The following is a 21,767-nucleotide window of genomic DNA, read 5'->3' as shown; positions in this document are numbered from 1 at the left end:
GTTAGATTACTTGTTAGATATTACTGCATGGTCGGAACTAGAAGCACAAGCATTTCGCTACACTCGCATTAACATCTGCTAAACATGTGTATGTGACAAATACATTTGATTTGATCATATTCCCTTTAATCCAACCAAACAGCCCCACTCCTTACACCCACCTATTCAACAAGGTACTCAGGATTTAATCCTTTTAAGTCACCTTCTCTGCTTATTTGTAACCCTGTTGTAGCCCAAAAAACACTGCCAGCTAATGAATTAATAGGATATGGCCTAAAAGTAGCTTCTTATAACGGCAGGGGAAGCCAAGGGGAGGGTGGCGAGGTTGAGAGGTCGAGGTATAAAGGTGGAGGACGGAAGGTAGTGGATGCTAAAACTCGCTACGCAGGCACAGTGTGACGGATTACAGGGACAGCAACACCAGACAACAGACACAGTCAAGACACTGAGGTGAGTACAACGCAAGACCGGCGGACCCTGCTTCACATCAACACCATAGCCTACTGGGGAAAGATGACATCATGCATGGAGGATCATGTCGTGCATGACATCTTATCTTGTCAACATCTCAGAAAACTGTATCTGCATCTAATTTATATCTTAAGTGATAACTATCATGCTGATTCTAGGAATGACTGATTAGGAGATGGATGGACGTGCCAATGTAGCCTTTACTGCAAGGATTGAAAATGGGTTTCAGTGTGAGCAAGCTTTAGTTCCAGCCCTGCTCAGGTTAGGGATCCACTGGATCAAAAACCTACACTCTGAAGCTGCCCAGGGCTGGAATTGCCCACCTTGCTTTGTTGTCATGGAATGGAAGGAACATTTGTCTTAACCTTTCATTACAGATATCATTTATCAAGGGTCTTTAAAACTGATACTAGGCACAGAGTATTATCAAAAAACTGTTGTAGAACAGGGTGGATTTGACCAACTTCTTTGAATGTACAGGACATGTGATGTGCCCATTTTGAAATATATTCATCTGTCACCTGTATTGACAATGGCAGCCTCAGTCAGAAATAGACAGTGCAGAGAGTTATCTCGGACCGAGCTCATTTTAAGCATATTTACATTGCAGTAGCCAATTTCATTTAGGCATTAGCTAAATCTGGTTGCAAATAAGAGTTGGAACAAACTACCCACTGTACACAGATGTCAATTCAAGGTCTATTTTTGATTTACATTTGGTTGAGTTGTCAACTAAACGTGAATTAAATGTGAAATCAACAACAAATGTCACCGTGCCATTGGATTTAGGTTAAAAGTTGGGTGAAAAAAAGATGAAATTCCCTTGTCTACTTGTTGTAAATCCGATCAGATTTCCACGTTGATTTAAGATCATCGCCAAAAAACATTTTTTGTTGAAATGATGTGGAAACAACATTTATTCAAGCAGTTTTTGCCCAGTGGGTAATTTGTCTTTGATTTGATCTGTCTAATTACCAGCCTAGCTAATCAGATTAAGGTACCAATGCATCATGTTTATCTCCCACTGATTAGTTACACTGGTTTAGACTAATCAAATCAAATACTATTTTTTTTTTCTGCTGAAATTGTCCAGCTTCCACCATATAATTAATTTGCAACCAGGGAGGACTCTTATCTTGTTTGGAAGAGTGTTTCTTGTTATTGTATCCTAATGCAGTTCATTAAACTGTATTTTCTACCTCTACAGACAACCTCATCCAATTAATCACAGACATGGCAAAGTGAGTATCTTTTAAATTCACCAATCACCTACCAACAATGGCTAATTTCTATAGATATATAGAGGCAGAATTTATTTTCAGAACATACTAAACCATAGACTGTGTTACAGAACAGTTAGACGCTAGATTATGAATATCTATTAGGGCAGCAGGTAGCCAAGCGGTTAAGAGCGAGTAATCCAAACGTCGCTGGTTTGAATCCCAGAGCCGACTAGGTGAAAAATCTGTCGATGTGCCCTTGAGCAAAGCACTCTAATTGCTCCTGTAAGTCGCTCTGGATAAGAGAGTCTGCCAAATGACTAAAATGTCAATGTAATTACTTTGCTACCTTTAGCACATTGCCTGTGTCATGTAAGGATGTGTGATACTTCTAAGGTTAAGAGGATCCAGAAAGAACCTGATTAGGACGGATCATCTCTGGATTAGATCCGGAATAGAGCAGTTTAGAATTAACAGCATACACGAGCAAAGATGTGAGCAAATAGGCAAGCGATGCATGCTATATTGATTGATAAACTGATATAAGGGATTAGGCGAGGTAAAAAAGGATATTAGGAATATTGAACTGATAGGATTATATTATGAGATACCATATGAAATAACATTTGTGAGAAAATGTTTATGCTACGCAAGTCATTGTGGAGTCACCCTCAGCAGTGTCTCTATTGTGACCAGATCAAAGCATAGGTCAGGTTCCCCTTCAGACAGACCTGTGGTTGCCTCATTGTTACGTGAAGATAGCTGGCTGTACCAGTCATGCCAGTGGCTCCCATGCCACCCTGGGTACTAATCAATCCAGGGCCTCAGTGGGAGGAGGAAGGGATGGAGGGAGGGGGAGTAGAGGCCTCATCTTTTAATTAAACTGGAGCTGACAGCAGGCTAGTTAGGGTAGGTCACTAAGCAAAGTACTGGGATGGCTCAGTAAGGATAGCAATCACAAAAAGTGCAGTGCGTTTTAAGACTGTAAAGACCCACTGCCACTAGGGACGATAACTAACTAATACCACTAAGTGGAATTAGACGGAGGGCATATGGGAGCAAGCTATGGAAGATTGTAATGATGACAGGGTTTAGGTTAAGACACCATGTGTCCTACAATGGATGGAGGACACAATGAATAGTTACATTGCATGATACAGATTTGTTGAATCCAATCTAGTGTCTAAAGTTCATATCACCCTCTCTCTGTAGGATCTACAAGAAGACCAGCGGCAACGGATCGGTAAGGACCCCCTCTGATATCATAACTGTGAGACACACTGGTCGGGGCCTGCTCTGATGCACTTATCGCATACCAGAGCAGGAATCCATAGGCTTCCTCTAACCGAGCCAATTTACAAACGGCACTGCGATTCCTCAGGCTCCATCAAGATAACTGAGATTAGGCCTATCTATATGGTGTTGATTACAGATAGGAAGTAACCTCTCTCTCTCCCTTTCTCCTTTTCCCAGATTGCTCTCTACCTGGGGAAGAGAGACTTCGTGGACCATGTGGAGACTGTTGATATCGTCGGTGTGTTATAAAGTTATCTCTGAACATCTTTGCACTTTACTAATCTAAGAGTAGTGTGTGTGTGTGTGCGTGCGTGCGTGCGTGCGTGCGTGCGTGCGTGTGTGTGTGTGTGTGTTTTTCATACATATATCTTCTCTTGCAGATGGGGTGGTCAAGGTTGACCCCGCTGAACTTGAAGGAAGGAAAGGTAACATTTAGTTGATTTCACTGTGTCTATTGAACCGGGAAAGATGCATGAAGTCAAATTCAGCCCATCGAGGTTCAATCTTGATATCAAAGATCTATCTCTAATCTCGTTGCAGTATGGGTGTATCTAGCATGCTCCTTCCGTTATGGTAGTGACGACCTAGATCTGATCGGGATGAACTACAGAAAAGACATCTGGATAAAGAGGCAGCAGATCTACCCTGTTGTTGGCACCAAACCAGCCAACACCCCTATGCAGGAGGCCCTCCTGAAGAAATGTGAGGACCAAGGCCATGCCTTCACTTTCAATGTGAGTTTCACTGTGTGTTTCCTTCCGTCTCATCCTTCACACGGCATCATACAAAAATATATTATGTCTGTGCATTGCTCACTGTTCAGCCACACAAAGTGTAATCTCGGTCCGCGCTCTTAGCTGGTGTTGCAAAAGACATCAAAGACTTTTGTCACAATGGACATTCCCATTAATTGCCCAGTGCAGTCCAAAACTTGATTTTCCTGTGTTTTATATATATTTTATATATACACTGTGAAGTTGGAATAATACTGTGAAATTGGTAAAATTATGATAATGCCCTTTTAGTGTAAGACTGCCTGAAATTTCAGCATGTTTTGGTGGGAGGGAGTTTTGGCCTGCCTGGTGACATCAGCAGTAAATTAAATAAATGAAGTAAATTAGTTAATAGACCAATAAGAAAGACAGTTCCATACCTCTTTGCCAATAACAGATAGTTTTCAGTTTTCCACTCCCTACTAAGACCACTCCCAGACAAGATTAGCAAGATTCTTGCTTGAGAAATTGCTATTTGCTAAGACCATTTTAATTGAAAACAATCACAGTAAGGTACTTAATTGTTACCCAGAAATGATATGATATTGAGATAAAAACGGCTACATTGGACCTTTGAAGGAAATGGACATCCTAGCCTGTTGGTTTGTATCTATCCACACCTGATCACTTCTTACTTCCTGTCCATTTCAGATTGATAACAACCTACCATGCTCAGTCGGCCTTCAGCCAGCACCAGAGGATGTCGGCAAGGTACGTTTTTCTCCTCCGCTCACTCTCTAATCTTCTCTCTATTTCTTATTTTTCTTTTTCACCCTCTCGATTTTAACATTTCATCAAAGACAAATCACTCCTTTGTTTCCTACCTCTGCAGGCTTGTGGTGTCGACTATGAGGTGAAAGCCTACATCGCCAATGAGGCAGACGACCCTGATGAGAAAATTAACAAGAAGTGTGTATTAGTGGAATTCCACTACTGTGCATACCATTTGCTGTTGCTAGTAATCAGATGATTGTGTGTTCTGATGGTTTTCTCCCTCTCTTCCTCTCTCCTGTCAGGGACACTTGCCGTCTGATCATCCGGAAGATCCAGTTTGCCCCAGGAACAATACCTGCTGGACCCCAGGCTGACATCAGCAAGAACTTCATGATGTCTGACAAGCTAGTCCACCTGGAGGCCTCTATAGAGAAGGAGGTAGGCCTGTAACCCTTCCATTGATTAGACTTGTATCCTGTCAGCATAGGAGAACGTTGATTACTGTGCTGGTTTTCTATTGATGGATCATTCTGTATGATACCTGTTTATTTGAACATGTTTGCTTTCCTTTGGTGACTTTCAGCTCTATTTCCATGGAGACCCAATCCCTGTAAAAGTCAAAATCAACAATGAAACCGCAAAAGTGGTGAAGAAAATTAAAATAACAAGTGAGTCAACGTAAAAGTGGTTGTGATGTGAGTTCTCTGTCCTGATTGGCTTCGTTGGTAGAGCATGGCGCTTGCAACACCAGGATTGTGGGTTTGATTCATGGGGCCACCCATACGTAAAATGTATGCACACATGACTGTAAGTCGCTTTGGAGAATAATGTCTGCATATATATATATATATATATATATATATATTATTCTCTGTCATGATTGCGTGTGTGTGTGTTTCAACTCTTGTTTCTGACCAACACACATCTTTCTGACCAGTTGACCAGACAACAGAGGTGCTGCTTTACCAAGCAGACAAATATACCAAGACTGTTCTGAATGAGGAATTTGCGTAAGTCAAGAACACATTCATTCCATTTCTACTGTAATGTCGAATTACCAAACCTTATGTCTATAACCCAATACTGAAGTCAAACAATAAAGTATATTTTGATTCTCACTGTTGGTGAATCACAATGTCCTGTTTGTGTGGTCGTCCTGCGCAGGGAGGAAGTAAAAGGAGAATCCACCCTGGAGAAGACGTTCACGGTGATCCCTCTGCTGTCCAACAACAAAGAGAAGCGTGGTCTGGCCGTGGACGGCAGACTAAAGGATGAAGATACCAACCTGGCTTCTACCACACTGTGAGTCAGTGAGTTACCCAAGACATACACTACCGTTCAAAAGTTTGGGATCACTTAGAAATGCCTTTGTTTTTGAAAGAAATGCACATTTTTTGTCCATTACAATAACATCAAATTGATCTGACATACAGTGTAGACATTATTAATGTTGTAAATGACTATTGTAGCTGGAAACAGATTCATTTTTTATGGAATATCTACATAGGTGTACAGAGGCCCATTATCAACAACCATCACTCCTGTGTTCCAATGGCACGTTGTGTTAGCTAATCCAAGTTTATCATTTTAAAAGGCTAATTGATCATTAGAAAACACTTTTGCAATTATGTTAGCACAGCTGAAAACTGTTGTTCTAATTAAAGAAGGAATAAAACTGGCCTTCTTTAAACTAGTTGAGTATCTGGAGCATCAGTACTTGTGGGTTCGATTACAGGCTCAAAATGGCCAGAAACAAAGAATTTTCTTCTGAAACTCGACAGTATATATTTTTTGGGGAGAAATGAAGGCTATTCCATGTGTGAAATTGCCAAGAAACTGAAGATCACGTACAACGCTGTGTACTGTACTACTCCCTTCACAGAACAGCGCCAACTGGCTCTATCCAGAATAGAAAGAGGAGTGGGAGACCCGGTGCACAACTGAGCAAGAGGACAAGTACATTAGAGTGTCTAGTTTGAGAAACAGATGCTTCACAAGTCCTCAACTGGCAACTTCATTAAATAGTACCCGCAAAACACCAGTCTCAACGTGAACGGTGAAGAGGCTACTCTGGAATGCTGGCCTTCTAGGCAGAGTTCCTCTGTCCAGTGTCTGTGTTCTTTTCTTTATATTGGCCAGTCTGAGACATGGCTTTTTCTTTGCAGACTCTGCCTAGAAGGCCAGCATCCCGGAGTTGCCTCTTCACTGTTGATATTGAGACTGGTGTTTTGCGGGTACTATTTAATGAAGCTGCCAGTTGAGGACTTGTGAGGCATCTGTTTCTCAAACTATACACTCTAATGTACTTGTCCTCTTGCTCAGCTGTGCACCGGGGCCTCCCACTCCTCTTTCTATTCTGGTTAGCCAGTTTGCTCTGTTCTGTGAAGGGAGTAGTACACAGCATTGTACGAGATCTTCAGCTTCTTGGCAATTTCTCGCATGGCTCGCCTTCAGTCCTCAGAACAAGAATATACTGATGAGTTTCAGAAGAAAATTCTTGTTTCTGGCCATTTTGAGCCTGTAATCGAACCCACAAATGCTGATGCTCCAGATACTCAATTAGTCTAAAGAAGGGCAGTTTTATTCCTTCTTTAATCAGAACAACAGTTTTCAGCTGTGCTAACATAATTGCAAAAGTGTTTTCTAATGATCAATTAGCCTTTTAAAATGATAAACTTGGATTAGCTAACACAACGTGCTATTAGAACACAGGAGTGATGGTTGTTGATAATAGGCCTCTGTACGCCTATGTAGATATTCCATAAAAAAGGAATCTGTTTCCAGCTACAATAGTCATTTACAACATTAACAATGTCTACACTGTATGTCAGATGAATTTGATGTTATTTTAATGGACAAAAAATATGCTTTTCTTTCAAAAACAAGGACATTTCTAAGTGACTCCAAACCTTTGAACGGTAGTGTAGCTCCACCACACCCCGCTCTCCTTCTGTAGATTATGATAAAAACCCTTTTCTACATCATCATCTATTGTCAAAAAGCCTGAGGTAACCCATCCCTGTCCTGTCCTCCCCTCTCCTAGCATTCGTCCTGGCATGGATAAAGGAATGCAGGGAATCTTAGTCGATTACAAAATCAAGGTGAACCTCTTGGTCTCCAGCGGAGGCCTCTTGGGAGGCCTAACAGCCAGGTAAGAACAGGAGTTGATATATGACATATGCACTTTATTATATGACATATACACAGAGTACACACGGGAAACTGTTGAGCGTGAGAAACACAGCAGCGTTGCAGTACTTTACACAAACCAGCGTGCCTGGCACCTACTACCATACCCCGTTCAAAGGCACTTACATTTTTTGTCTTGCACATTGACCCTCTGAATGGCACAATCCATATCGCAATTGCCTCAAGGCTTAAAAATCCTTATTTAGCCTGTCTCCTCCCCTTCATCTACACTGATTGAAGTGGATTTAACAAGTGTCATCAATAAGAGATTATAGTTTTCTCCTGGTCAGTCTAAGTCATGGAAAGAGCAGGTGTTCTTAATGTTCTGTCACTCAGTGTACATGAATGTCAGCATGGTTTTGTTGGAGAAACATGATTATGTTGCCCACTGATAATGCACATTTTTTTTCGCCACAGTGATGTCGGAGTAGAATTACCTTTGGTATTGATGTCTCCCAAACCTGCAGATGTGTAAGTACAACTCTACTACCTGTTTTATCAGTGTGAAATGGGGGATTCATACGTGATGATATTCTGGCACGCATGCCAATTTCAGTTTTCTATTGAGTCTATAGTTTTTAATTGTTTCCATAAGAATGTTGATCTTATGTGTGTTTGTGCATTTCTTAAACTGCAGCCCAGTGGAGTAAACGCTTCGGTAGTGCAGGTGAGGTCACTCTCAATGTCACGTTTTCGGCCCAATATTCACTTCTTCAAGGGATACAAAAGCATTATTATTTGGTAATAGTGGGAAAGGGTTGAAATAGTTTCAGTTAAAGAAACATTTTCCATTGTTGCTCATTGGATATACTGTCAAGGTATAGAAATAGCTCTTAAAGAAGTGCACAATGTCAACACAATGTATCCTCTTGATATGATTGTGTATTGTGCTACAGAATGATCATACACTTGGATACATATGCCAATTAGGATGATATAGAGATACCACTGTCATGGCCATGGGAAGATGTTTTGGATTGGGTAATAATAGTTAATAAATATTTTATTTTAATTTAACCAGGCAAGTCAGTTAAGAACAAATTCTTATTTCACAATGACAGACAACCCCGGGCCAATTGCGCACCACCCTATGGGACTCCCGATCACGGCCAGTTGCGATACAGCCCAGGATCGAACCAGGTTCTGTAGTGTCGCCTCTAGCACTGAGATGCAGTGCCTTAGAATGCTGCGCCACTCGGGAGGAGATGCTGCAGCACCCTCAACACCCCTACTTTCCACGGCTATGACTACTGTAGTACAATGCACAAGATATCATGGTTTGATAGTGGACTCAAAAGAGAGAAAAGCTATTGAACAGAACAACCACATATTCAAGCAATTCCTTGTCAGATAGCTGATGTGATGTTGTGTTTGTCCATGTCTCCCCCTCTAGAACGGATATAAAATTTGAGTAGATTCCCCAACAGAAGATGCAGAAGGATGATGAGTAAGAGAAACAGCAGACTCGCTGAAAGGCCAACTGACACCAAAGAAACTAAGCACCAATAACATATAGCAGAGACCCAAGAGGATCACAACAATATACATTTCTTTCTCTCTTCCTTAGACCCTTCGTCAACATTACACCTACTGATGAGGGCACACTGGGATGGCATCATATAGCAGATAGATGGGAGGGCTCTGAGTCCCCTTGAACGAAACACATTGAATTACTAGCCACCATAGGTCCAAAAGTAATTTCTGTAGTTTAAATTGTTTTGCTTTTTACAAGTGAACTCTACAATAAAGAGTATATAACAGCTATTTATTTTTTTGCACACATGATGGTATCTCAAAAGGAGCTGTAGCAGCATTTGAGTGTTATATGAACAGATGGACAGCAGTGGGTGGGGAGATGGCTGTGGGGAACCCTGATTGTGGCACTCTACATTTCAGCCATTTAGCAAACACACCTATGCAGAGCGACTTACAGCAGTGAGTACATACATTTTCATGCTGGTCCCCCGTGGGAATCGAACCCTCAACCCTGGCATTGCAAGCGCCATGCTCTACCAGCTGAGCTACACAGGACCATGTCTATTCCAACAACAAAAAAATAAAAAGATGTTTACCTCCTACTTCCTGTGTCAAATCTTTATGTGTATCTCCTCACTGTCTTCTGTTAGTTCACCGCTTCTTTCCTCTGATTACGATAAGCAATTCCCCACAGCCATCAAAGCCATTCCAAACACATGACAATCTGCAACCAACAAAGGATGCTGGGCCAATTGCAGAAGTCTTCCAATGCAATAAACTCTTGCATTTTGTCAACCTCAAACAAACAATGTCTGAACACAATCAACCATACCCCCCAAACAATTATCACGACAGCATGGGGTTTCAAATGGGTCTGAAACAAATGACAAGCACAAGCACAAACCGGAACGCGGTGATTTTATATCTTTCACACTAATTAGGCCCCTGGGAAACGTGGACCAAAACTATGGTTCCTAGCGTGTCACACATGGACAATGGATAATGCAGTCACATAGGCCCACAGATGAATAATTCAGAACATTTAAACCATTAGCTATGTGTTACATTTTACAACATAAGATATAACTTGCAACAAAGCAAATTGTAGCACCATCACTTGTCCATTGTTGCTTGCACCGAGGGTCAGGATAAAGAGGAGTCTGTGATGGTAGAAATGACATTTTTGGAAAAAGTGGAGCCCTGCCTTTTGGCTGATCCATTTGTGATTTCAGGGTGGGTGAAAACAAGAGTTGGATGCTGTGGAATCAGTCAAAGTAACCAAAAGTGCTCTTGTGATAATTGTTTGTGTTTCTGCTGGCTAGAGGGAGCAGGCACTCCGCGTTAAACGAATGGGGACAAGAGATGTGAATTGTTTTGCTCTCAAGAAAAGGGTGCCATTGAAAGGAGTGATTACTGGGATAGCGGTAAATGTACCCAGTGTTTGTGATGCTCGTTGTTTGGTGAGACGTAGACAGGGTGGCACGAGTCATTGTCTGTCCTTTTAAGTTTTGATGTTGAGTCTTTGCTTGACAAAGTGATGTTAGGATATATAAGTTATCCCATACAAGCTTTTGTGCCGAAAACATTATGTTGTTACAGGTGTCAATCTTATGGGCATGTGGCAGCAGTGTGTAGGAGGGATGTTTCTAGGTGTGAGAAGTGTGCAGAAGGGCATGAGACAAAGGAATGGGTAGCATTGGGTAAAGTACTGGTATGTGCTAATTGTAATGGTGCCCATGGGGCTGGGGATCACAAATGTCCCGTGTGAGAGAGGCAGGTTGAGGTTTCCAGGGTTATAGTAGTGCAGAAGTTGCCATATGCTGTGTCAGTGAAGAAAATATAGGAAGATGGCTCAAGGGGAGGGATCCTGAGAGAAGTGGTGTGAGTAGTAGATCTGTACCAGTCCAGAGTGATAGGCCAACAAGTGATATATGCTTCAGTAAGATTGGATTTTTTGCGTTTACAGCAATGGTTGTCAACTGTATTGCAGGGACAGAAAGTAAGTCTCCGGAAATTGAGGTTGTAGTGGCAGCTGCAGAGATATTTGGGTGTACGAGACTTGACGTCAGATGAGTTACAGGGTGTGTTGAGTGGTGGTGCCTGTTGGCTGTTGGCCTGATGTAGGACTAGATATATTTAAATAGTGGACTAGGGTGGTGTTTTATTTTGTGAGTGTAGGGTTAGATGATATGGGATTTGTTGATTTTCCTAAATATTTTTTTTAAGCAAAGTATAAGGTGATACTCCAGTCTAGTAGGTGGCGGTAATGCAAAGTTTATCGGATGCCAACCGCCATTAAACCTTATCAAATAAGAAGACTTGTCCATTGGGCTGCGTTTCAAACTCATAAAAGACACACACTCCTCCACTTATGCCCTTGGGGGAATCCCCGCGGCCATTTTTTTTGTTGGTCCAAATGATTAGGCAAGCAAGGGAAGTTGGCAACGTAAGCCGCTCAGCTCTAGTTTTTGATCGAGTTTGCGAGTGTACAATTATGTTCACTCCAGGCCTGAAACTCCCCATAATTCAATTCGCGATGATTGTACATCCGCTAAGAAAAGTTAGCCAAAACTTAAAACCAACGTTAATATGGAGAAGTCACCATACAAATGTAAGTAAAAATGAATGTAAAATTGTGCTACTAATGCACATGACGACTCAAACACGTATATAAAAGTAATGATGTTTTTGTTTGGTTAGCTTTTGGAAACATCAACTTGCGCACATATCTTTCCCTGACATCACTCTTATACATTGTCCTTTTCCATTTACCTGATATAGTAGGATGGCTAACATTCGATGTCTGCGGATCAAATCAAATCAAATCAAATGGTGTTTGTCACATGCGCCGAATACAACAGGTGTAGAACTTACAGTGAAATCCTTACTTACAAGCCCTTAACCAACAATGCTTTAAGAAGTGAAGAAAAAATAAGTGTTAAGTCAAAAATTGAAAATAAAAGTTACAAATAATTAAACAGCAGCAGTAAAATAACAATAGCGAAGCTATATACAGGGGGTACCGGTACAGAGTCAATGTGCAGGGGCACCGGTTAATTGAGATAATTGAGGTAATATGTACATGTACGTAGAGTTAAAGTGACTATGCACAGATAATAAACAGAGAGTAGCAGCAGCGTAAAAGCGGGGTCTGGGTAGCCCTTCGATTAGGTGTTCAGGAGTCTTATGGCTTCGGGGTAGAAGCTGTTAAGAAGCCTTTTGGAGAACAGTCTATGACTAGGGTGGATGGAGTCTTCCTCTGACACCGCCTGGTATAGAGGTCCTGGATGGCAGGAAGCTTGGCACCAGTGATGTACATGGCCGTACGCACTACCCTCTGTAGTGGCTTGCGGTCGGAGGCCGAGCAGTTGCCATACCAGGCAGTGATGCAACCAGTCAGCATGCTCTCTATGGTGCAGCTGTAGAACCTTTTGAGGATCTGAGGACCCATGCCGAATCTTTTCAGTCTCTTGAGGGGGAATAGGTTTTGTCGTGACCTCTTCACGACTGTCTTAGTGTATTTAGACCATGATAGTTTGTTGGTGATGTGGACACCAAGGAACTTGAAGCTCTCTACCTGCTCCACTACAGCCCTGTCAATGAGAATGGGGCGTGCTCGGCACTCCTTTTCCTGTTGTCCACAATCATCTCCTTTGTCTTGATCACGTTGAGGGAGTGGTTGTTGTCCTGGCACCACACGGCCAGGTCTCTGACTTCCTCCCTATAGGCTGTCTCATCGTTGTCGGTTATCAGGCCTACCACTGTTGTTCTTGGGCACAGGGACTGTGCTGCCCTACCAAGCAAAAAGGCAGTAACTGCTCATAGCGTGGAAATGAGAAAAATGGCTTGTATTTAACTTGGTTTCACAGTAACTTTATGCAGTTACTGCTAACATGACCCCCATTTTCTCCAAAACACAGTACAATAGAGGAAGGATACTTGTCCACATGATTAAGCATGTATTTAATATAGCAAAAATGACATTAACTCATTTTGTGAGCTCTCTTTTAGCCAAGATATGAAATGCAATCATAATTGACTGTAGCGCATATAAGGCACACAACACTTCCATGATGACTGAAAACACAACCATGGGATGAACGAGTGACACATTTCCAGGCAAGAGAGATCCATTTGAAATTAGTTAGTTCTTCCCTCGCCCGTTGCCCTGCAAGTGTCAACTCGTCCGACGTCATGAAACGTCATCAGAAGTGTCCACTTAATTTGAGGGCTGAGGGAAAAGGGTGTGTCTTTTAAGTGTTTGGAACGTAACCCTGCACTTTTTGGTACTCCTAGTCTGTCCGTCAGGGGGTGCTAGCTCGCGCGTCACAATTTCACATACAGAGCTAGCATACACACAGAACGCAACAAAAGCTAGGCTATCGATACCCTGTGTCTCTTTCCAGTCGAGACAGCATAGGACATTGGCAATATAGCTAGCTGTTATTTATCGTTTAATAAAGATGTCGACCACGACCGGCGGTGGAGAGTTTGGCAACCCCCTGCGGAAATTCAAGCTCGTATTCTTAGGCGAACAAAGTGGTAAGTGGAGGTCTTTTCAGCAGAGCATGTAAGTATTTGTTTTGGTGAGAGTACCGCTAGCTGACGTTAGCTAGCCAGGCCGAAACAGAAAGATTATGCTAAACGACGCCTTATGTTAGTTAGCTATATTTTAGCCAAGGGAACTTGCTTACTAGCTAGCGTTATCCCATTGAATCAGCAAAAATTGGTTGCTTGAGATCATGCTGCCAAAGATGTTGGAGGATAAAGCTAGCTAGCTAATTTAAGTACTAGCTAACGTTAGCTTGGTAATATATCTGGTCATGCAAATCCCTTAACTAACTAACGTTAAGATACTGAACTGTCGGTGTCATTCACGAGTTCAAGTTACATTCTTTCCATTTGATGTGAATGTTTTTCTGTTTACTTGGTATCTAACTTCAGCTTGTGTGGGTGGAGTCAGTTTGCTAAGCCACGTCTGTCAGAGGGGAGCCAGTTGAGCTAGCTAGCTTGCTAATTCACTGAGCCGTTTATTCAACCTTGGCCATTTCCCGTGACAAACGTCAACATTCAGAGAAATAAACCAGACATATGCTATATTATTTCCTCAAATATTAATTCAGATTTGTATAGCCCCAAAACGGTGTATCGATTTTCTGGGCCATTTTAGCTAGCTAACGTTAGCTAGTTATCGCCTCCATTCGTGGCTCCACCCTTTGCCAGCTCAGCGTGGGTCAGTACTCCAGAACCTAGTTTTTCGATTTATCATGGAAATAAACAATATAATAACATATATTATCACTGTCAGTATTGTTTTAAATAGCTAAATGTTTTTTTTATAAAGGTACGTTTTATTTCTTTTCCTCACGAATTACAGTTGTAGAGGATCATGCAGAATTTAGAAAATGTCAATGTAAACGCAATGTTCTGTCTTTACAGTGGGAAAGACATCGCTTATCACCAGGTTTATGTATGACAGCTTTGACAACACCTATCAGGTATATTATCTTATTTCAAGTACAGTACTGGTAATTCATTGCATGTTTATTTATAGGAACAGTGGGCAGAAAGACAGATTTGTACCTTGTCAGCTCGAGGATTTGAACTTGCAACCATACTAGTCCAACGCTTTAACCACTAGGCTACGCTGCCGCCCCAACTAACATATCAATCAAATTTCAATCAAATGTATTTATAAAGCCCTTCTTACATCAGCTGTTGTACAGAAACCCAGTGGCACAGTGTTGTACAGAAACCCAGCTTAAAACCCCAAACAGCAAGCAATGCAGGTGTAGAAGCACAGTGGCTAGGAAAAACTCCTTAGAAAGGCAGAAACCTAGAGAGGAACCAGGCTATGAGGGGTGGCCAGTCCTCTTCTGGCTGTGCCGGGTGGAGATTATAACAGAACATGGCCATGATGTTCATAGATGACCAGCAGGGTCAGATAATAATCACAGTGGTTGTAGAGGGTGCAACAGGTCAGCACCTCAGGACTAAATGTCAGTTGGCTTTTCATAGCCGATCATTCAGAGTATCTCTACTGCACCTGCTGTCTCTAGAGTTTAAAACAGCAGGTCTGGGACAAGGTAGCATGTCCGGTGAACAGGTAATGGTTCCATAGCTGCAGGCAGAACAGTTGAAACTGGAGCAGCAGCACCACCAGGTGGACTGGGGACAGCAAGGATTCATCAGGCCAGGTAGTCCTGAGGCATGGTCCTAGGGCTCAGGTCCTCAGAGAGAGAGAAAAAAAGGGTAACATTCGTTGGCATCCACACCACTCTGAGCTTTGGGTTGTTTTGCTTGGTGGAAATGTCTGCCTATGAGAGCCATGTTCTATTTTTTTGTAACCTGACTATAGCTCGCATACAATCTGCTACAAAACTGGGGGGAAACAAGGACACAAGGCCATACTTTTCTTTGGCATATTGTTGAATGTAGTACAGACATGCAGTTTGTCAGTGATATCTGAGGAGAATGTTTTTTTGTCTTGCAGGCAACAATTGGCATAGACTTTTTATCGAAAACGATGTATCTGGAAGATCGTACGGTCAGTACCACTTGACTTCTATATAATCTGCATCACTTGAAACCATTTCACATGTCCCTTGAGTTTGTGCCCATATGTAATCATTGTATATCCCCCTCCAAGCCACTGTCAAAAAGGGGCTTAGGTAGTCTCCTTTTTATCTAATCCTGACTAGACTGCTTGTTTAAAGCATGGACGTAGATGCACTATGAGTTGCAGTTTCATTATCAGTTTTCATTTAGCCCATGTTTTCTTTCCTGCCATGATTCTGTTTTTAGTTCCATCATCATACGTTTTTGTCTCTGTCCACCCCTCCCCTCCATCCCCATGGCTGGGTTTCGAATTGTGTCCGCTCCTCGGTTTGTGTGGTTGGCCACAGATTCGGCTCCAGCTGTGGGATACGGCCGGGCAGGAGCGGTTCCGCAGTCTCATCCCCAGCTACATCAGAGACTCAGCCGCTGCTGTGGTGGTTTATGACATAGCAAGTAGGTATCACCTCCCTGCCTTTCCCTCAGTGGACGGAAGGGGAGAACAGGGCAAACAGCATTTCTGCAGCTTGGCAACGTCACTGGACTGTAGTAATGAGTTGAACCCGACTTGCGGTCAGTGAGTAATCAGATCAGAAAATAGCCTCCTGGTGCTTCAGGGCTTCCATTGTCTGAGAATTTTGTGCAACCCTAAAGTCAGTAGATATTATAAATGACATTGTTGGTGCAATGGTTCCAAATAGGAGTGGAGTGGTAGACCTCTCAGTACATCCAGTGGTGATTGTGCTTGTGGAAATGTTGTCCCTAAAGGGGCTTGTCTAAGGAATGGGGGAAATGCTTTCCTTGCTACAAAAGCATTGATTTGGAACATTTGCCATCTGTACTAGGTAACTAAAAAGCGTCAACATTGGGAACAGGTCATCTGCTAGCTACATGGGAAAGCTTTTTCCTATTCCAGGATGCATGAGCATTTTCGCCTCTGCTGCCTTGATGTTCTCTTGCAACTATTTTATGTCGTTCCTCTTTTCCATTTTCCCTTTCCGTCTGTCCCGTTTCCTTCTCCTCCGTCCCACTCCCCAGGTCCGACTCCAGCTCTGGGACACTGCTGGACAGGAGCGTTTCCGTAGTCTCATTCCCAGCTACATCCGCGACTCCACCATCGCTGTGGTGGTTTATGACATCACCAGTGAGTTAGAGCTCTGCTCTCATCACTGTAAGGGGGGGGGCAGGGTCAACTGGGACATTACATTGGGAAGGATGCTGTCAACACAGTAGCAAACCTCAACAGCTTCTAATGTATGAGTAGTGTTGCTATTATTGGAGGCATTTAGTGTCGCCATGTAGGGACTTTAATGATGCAACTTCATGGAGGTTAGGGAGTTTTCCCTTGTATTAACAGTGGTGTGGGTACTACTATTCCTCTATGTGCTTAAACTTAACTTACCGTTTACTTTTGCTTACTAACACCTGGCTACTGGGCGTTCACTCCTCCGCTGAAATCAACTGTACTTTCAATGATGAGCAATGACTGTTCTGATTTGCAAATGTATCTAATGTGTTCATATCCCCTTCACTCGGAGTTCAAACCTCATAAGATATTTAAAGTGATCATGCTCACTCTGTATGCATTCTGAATTGCTACTGTTCTTCCCCTCAGACCTCAATTCATTCCAACAAACCTCAAAGTGGATTGATGATGTCAGAACAGAGAGAGGAAGTGATGTCATTATCATGCTTGTGGGAAACAAAACAGACCTGGCTGATAAAAGGTACATGGTGTGTGTCTTTGTGGAGAGCAGTTGCTGGGGTGGTAAATGGCAATGTGGTCCCTGAACTGGATATTGACCTATTTGACAACTGTTGTATGTGTGAACACTTTGTCTCGAAACCTGGTTCCTCCTCCCTCGACTGTATTTGGCATCCCATCTTATTTAGATATGAGTATATTGGGCATAACATTCATTTAAGTGTTTTCAGTTTTTGATCTATTGAACTTTACTCCATGTTCACCCTGCTTACTATTTGGTTAAACCTTTTTTTTTTTGTCAAATTTTGGTTTTATCAACATTTTTTTGTTCCCTCTCCCCGGTGTCTCCCCATGTCACTTTGATTTGGTGTCCACTCCCAACCCCCTGACACCACCCTCCCCTCCTGTCCCTCCCCCTGGGACCATGGCAGACAAGTGTCTGTAGAGACTGCAGAAAGGAAAGCTCGTGAACTCAATGTGATGTACATAGAGACCAGTGCCAAGGCTGGCTATAACGTCAAACAGGTGGGTGTCCAGTTACCACCAGCAGGTGTACAAACAGCCTCCAGAACTGCTCATTATGCTTCCCCCCTTAGGAAGAGTCATTTGTCATGTACTACATGGATTAGATGTTTAATGTGGACCAAGTGACTTTGGATTCCCTTTATTGCGTGTCAAGCTGTTTCATCTTTTCTCAGCAAAGCTTCTCCCTCTCCTATCCGTTTGTCTCTCAGAGGCATGACCGAACTAACCCTCTCTCTTTCTAACCAAAAATTCTGAGCTCTCCGTTTTCTCTCCATCTCCCCCTTTCCCTCTCGGCCTGTCCTCTTTCATGTCTGTCTATCCCTCCATCTCGGCTGTGGCCTGAGCAGACAGATCACCACGGAGGAGGGCGAGCAGAGAGCTAAGGAACTGAATGTCATGTTCATTGAAACCAGCGCAAAGACTGGCTACAATGTCAAACAGGTAGAGCTTCTGTTCACTCAGGATAGTCCAGCCCAGTCTTCCCTCCTAGACTACTTTCACAACTTCTCGTTTTCCCTTCTCTTTTCACTTGAATCCTCGTGGCCTGTCCTCCTTGTCCTCTCTGCATTGTGATTCACCTCAGTGCTCAGGTGTTGTTGTTGTTCATGTCCATTGCTTTAGAACGCTTCGGCATCAATTGTACTGCACTGTCTGGCTCCATGTTGGGTTTTTCTCTTATTTTGCCTCGTTCCTCAAAATGTCTGCTTGTGTTTCTCACTGTTTGGCATGGAGCCATCAACAGGCCTATTGAATGGGCATAGAATCTAAATAATCGCATGAACATTTTTGATGCAAGTTAACAGCTCTTAACGTGTTATTGAGACATCTTCCAAGATGAATGTGTAATAAATATCAGGATGAGTTTTGTCAGATGTGTGTAGCCCCATGTACAAATATACTGTGTATATATATATATTTTTTACATTAAATTGGCTCTTATAAATATTGACTTACCATCTAGGCCGTCACTGTTATGTGGTCAACATTAACATTATTGATGCACTGTGTGGTACGGATGTTTTGCAACACTGATTCCTTTCTTGTGATTCCTCAGCTGTTTCGCCGTGTTGCCGCAGCCCTACCTGGGATGGATAGCACACCAGAGAAGAGCAAAGAGGACAGTATCTTTTCACAAAAGGGTTATCCCCGAGGCAGAATAGTTTGGAGCGTGTTTGAGCTCAACATGTAATCAACACTCCAGAAATGCTTCAGTGTCTGTTGTAATGTTATCTGTTGCTTATGGTTTTAATTGAGTTAAACTTGCATAATATTCTTCAAATTCCCCCAAAATGTTTATGATGCATGAAATGACTAATGGAGAATATTCCTTAAGCACCTCCTCTCTCAGTGATCGATATCAAACTGGAGAAGCCGCCGGAGATGGCTGTGACGGAGAGCAGCTGCTCCTGCTAGTAAACACCTAAACCCCCACCTGACCTGCCTCTTCCCCACCAACAGCTTGTCTCTCAGTGGCCACTCTCCCCACCCATGGCTCACTGCCATTGGCTGCTCTTTCGACTGAGTGATTTTTTTTCAGAGTAACTGTGGATGTGCTATTACTCTGCATTTAAACAGATCATCTAAAGATAATATTAAAGGTAAAACTGTCAAACACAGAATAGGTTAAATGCTGACTATGATCAGATTGTCATCCAACTGCATGGCATTATCTAGGATTGCAGACTGACATAACTAACTGCTCCTGGGTTATTGCACTTTTTGGAGCATCAGTGCCATCACACATGTCATTGTTGTAAAGTGATATTGTTTGAGATTATTTAAGTGACTATGAAAGGTCTCAGTCCCTTTTGCTTCTTTGCTTTTATTTCCAATGGAGAGTCTGGAGTGGGTCAGCTACAGTATTCTATATAGTGATCAACAAAGTGTCTGTTACTGATTCCCATGATTTTATTTTAAGTACTTCGTTGCAGAAAGATTCCCCTCAACTTGATGAACATTATTTTGAATCATTGTTGGCTCAAATCTATTAATTTAAGCCTAATGAATAAGGGACATTTTTAAGGGCAAGAACAGCCAAATAACTTCATTTAGGATGACTGTAGTTAGTCGACTGAAGATTTAAATGGCGGCAGGTTTTCCAGGTGGATGCTTCAGAAAGTACGTGTAGCCAACCCGATAGGAAACAAGGGTATGCATTTTTAGAAAAGGGACATCATCCCAATTCATTGTACTGGAAAATACTAACTTAAATCTACTGATGTACACTTTGAAACTATAGCCGCTCTGTCAGAGGAACTTTCCTCAGTTATCTACACGCATACTAACATCTCCTTGTGTCTGAGGAGAGAAGGTGTTTAAAGTCCATGTGTGGGGCTATGGCGTGAGCAGGTGTCAACCCTTTTACACACTAAATGGAAACATGTCACTTTGCCCATACGAAGTCTCCTACTCAACCCCCAATTGATATATATTGTCTTGTTTTCATCACACTTGCAGGAACAGCGTGCTCATCATGCAGGATTTATAGACAGTTAAGAACACAGATGCCTTGCTTGTTTGTTCACCAACGTTGTGTACTGAATCGAGTCCCGATATTGTGAAGATCGAGAGGCCTGCTGATGGGCCTCTGGCTTCGGTAGTTGTTTTGTAGAGCAGTTAGCTGTATCTGATGATCAACTAACGCTTCCTAACACCCTTGCTGTAAAAAAAACAAGTGCAGTGAAGATCATTTTTATTGCTATTGTCTGTGTATGACTGTTTTTTAAATTTATTTAACACAAGCAACCGTAAAATCGCATTGTATACTAGGCAAAATTACAGTTGCTGGCACGCACGTGGAAGTTAGTGTTTTATTTATTTCCGTGTCTCTGCGTGGATGCTGAATTTCAAAGCAAAAGCCAGGCCTGGTTGTTTCGTCTCAAGTCACCACGGTCACACTGATGATGTTGACTCCCTGCAGTGTGTATAGTCAGTGGATTGGTTTAGGTACAGAAAAGGCATCACTCCACCCCTGTCCTTTAACACGTACACACAGTGGCATACACACAAACCAAATAACCACAGTCAAAAATGTCCCATCCTCACCACCACACACCAATAGCTGTAGATTGTTTGAAAATGTAAACATTTTAAAATGTTTAAACAAATGTAGATACGTATTTAATTACATCGAACAACCTTTAGCTTAATAGTTAATTATATTACCTGTCGCTGACTGAATACTCAGCTCTGCTTTTCTGAAGTGTCTGTCCAGTTGAAATGTCTACTAGTGTTTAGCAACGTTTTTGTGAATAATAATGTACTGTTAGTATTACTCTGCTGTAAAAAAAAAAAGGATAGTTAAAGTGTATCACACGAAGTAAAGGTATTTCACCAAAATTGTTCCAAGCTTCTTGCTAATTATTTTTATGAATATTATTATTATTAGGATAAGCCTACCTTTGCATACACATTACTTTAGACATTTTCATTTTTAACTTCGTTCCTACAAAATGAAGAATGTCAGATTTGTTATTTGTCAGTGTGGTCTTTAAAATATCTTATTTTACCTCTTTCTTTTTTATCCATGTAATATAGTATTACAGGTCAAAGGTTATTGGCCCTAATGAATGGAATGTTGCCTTTTGTCATAGATGTATGGGCCTTGTCATGTAATCCACAATGCATTAGTGATAATTGCAACCAACAATGTGACCGTTTCTGTGCCAGGAGGACATTTTATTTTTGCATAAGATATTGTGCATTTACAATATAGAGTATTTAGACTTTGAGAGTGACTTATTGGCCAAGCATACACTGTTTATGACTGATAGGATCAGCGTTCTCCGTTTTCGTTTTCACCTGAACGTTATAATTATTTCGAGATATCACCTATGGCTACAA

General features: G+C 42.0%; 2 protein-coding genes across 5 annotated transcripts; both read left to right on the top strand.

The window, feature by feature from the left end:
• The first annotated feature begins 334 nt into the window (after positions 1-334).
• On the top strand, positions 335-9,427 carry LOC106611797 (arrestin-C-like). The gene is made up of 16 exons (XM_014212383.2): positions 335-450; positions 1,679-1,712; positions 2,904-2,934; positions 3,165-3,225; positions 3,368-3,412; positions 3,528-3,721; positions 4,412-4,471; positions 4,593-4,669; positions 4,777-4,912; positions 5,058-5,142; positions 5,412-5,484; positions 5,639-5,776; positions 7,518-7,625; positions 8,081-8,134; positions 8,301-8,330; positions 9,057-9,427. The coding sequence occupies exons 2-15, from the start codon at positions 1,705-1,707 to the stop codon at positions 8,311-8,313; spliced, it is 1,083 nt and encodes a 360-aa protein (XP_014067858.1). The 5' UTR covers positions 335-450; positions 1,679-1,704; the 3' UTR covers positions 8,314-8,330; positions 9,057-9,427.
• Positions 9,428-13,387: 3,960 nt separating this feature from the next.
• On the top strand, positions 13,388-21,266 carry rab6c (Ras-related protein Rab-6C). Of its 4 annotated transcripts, none has more exons than XM_014212148.2 (8): positions 13,388-13,681; positions 14,579-14,637; positions 15,633-15,686; positions 16,733-16,838; positions 17,310-17,421; positions 17,831-17,924; positions 18,979-19,045; positions 19,273-21,266. In XM_014212148.2, the coding sequence occupies exons 1-8, from the start codon at positions 13,603-13,605 to the stop codon at positions 19,335-19,337; spliced, it is 636 nt and encodes a 211-aa protein (XP_014067623.1). In that variant the 5' UTR covers positions 13,388-13,602; the 3' UTR covers positions 19,338-21,266.
• The last annotated feature ends 501 nt before the right edge of the window (positions 21,267-21,767 follow it).

Source organism: Salmo salar, chromosome ssa09, assembly GCF_905237065.1.
Source record: "Salmo salar chromosome ssa09, Ssal_v3.1, whole genome shotgun sequence".
In the NCBI taxonomy this organism is placed as follows: Eukaryota; Metazoa; Chordata; class Actinopteri; order Salmoniformes; family Salmonidae; genus Salmo; species Salmo salar.
The sequence above is the reverse complement of the archived record's forward strand: the minus strand, read 5'-3'. Positions and strand labels throughout refer to the sequence as shown.

Excerpts from the sequence above, each read along its gene's own strand:
- LOC106611797 (XM_014212383.2), top strand. Across the intron at positions 4,670-4,776 it reads GATGAGAAAATTAACAAGAA|GGACACTTGCCGTCTGATCA; the intron begins GTGTGTATTAGT and ends CTCTCCTGTCAG. Across the intron at positions 5,143-5,411 it reads GAAGAAAATTAAAATAACAA|TTGACCAGACAACAGAGGTG; the intron begins GTGAGTCAACGT and ends CTTTCTGACCAG.
- rab6c (XM_014212148.2), top strand. The coding sequence starts at position 13,603 with ATGTCGACCACGACCGGCGGTGGAGAGTTTGGCAACCCCCTGCGGAAA. Across the intron at positions 13,682-14,578 it reads ATTCTTAGGCGAACAAAGTG|TGGGAAAGACATCGCTTATC; the intron begins GTAAGTGGAGGT and ends CTGTCTTTACAG. Across the intron at positions 14,638-15,632 it reads GCTTTGACAACACCTATCAG|GCAACAATTGGCATAGACTT; the intron begins GTATATTATCTT and ends TTTGTCTTGCAG.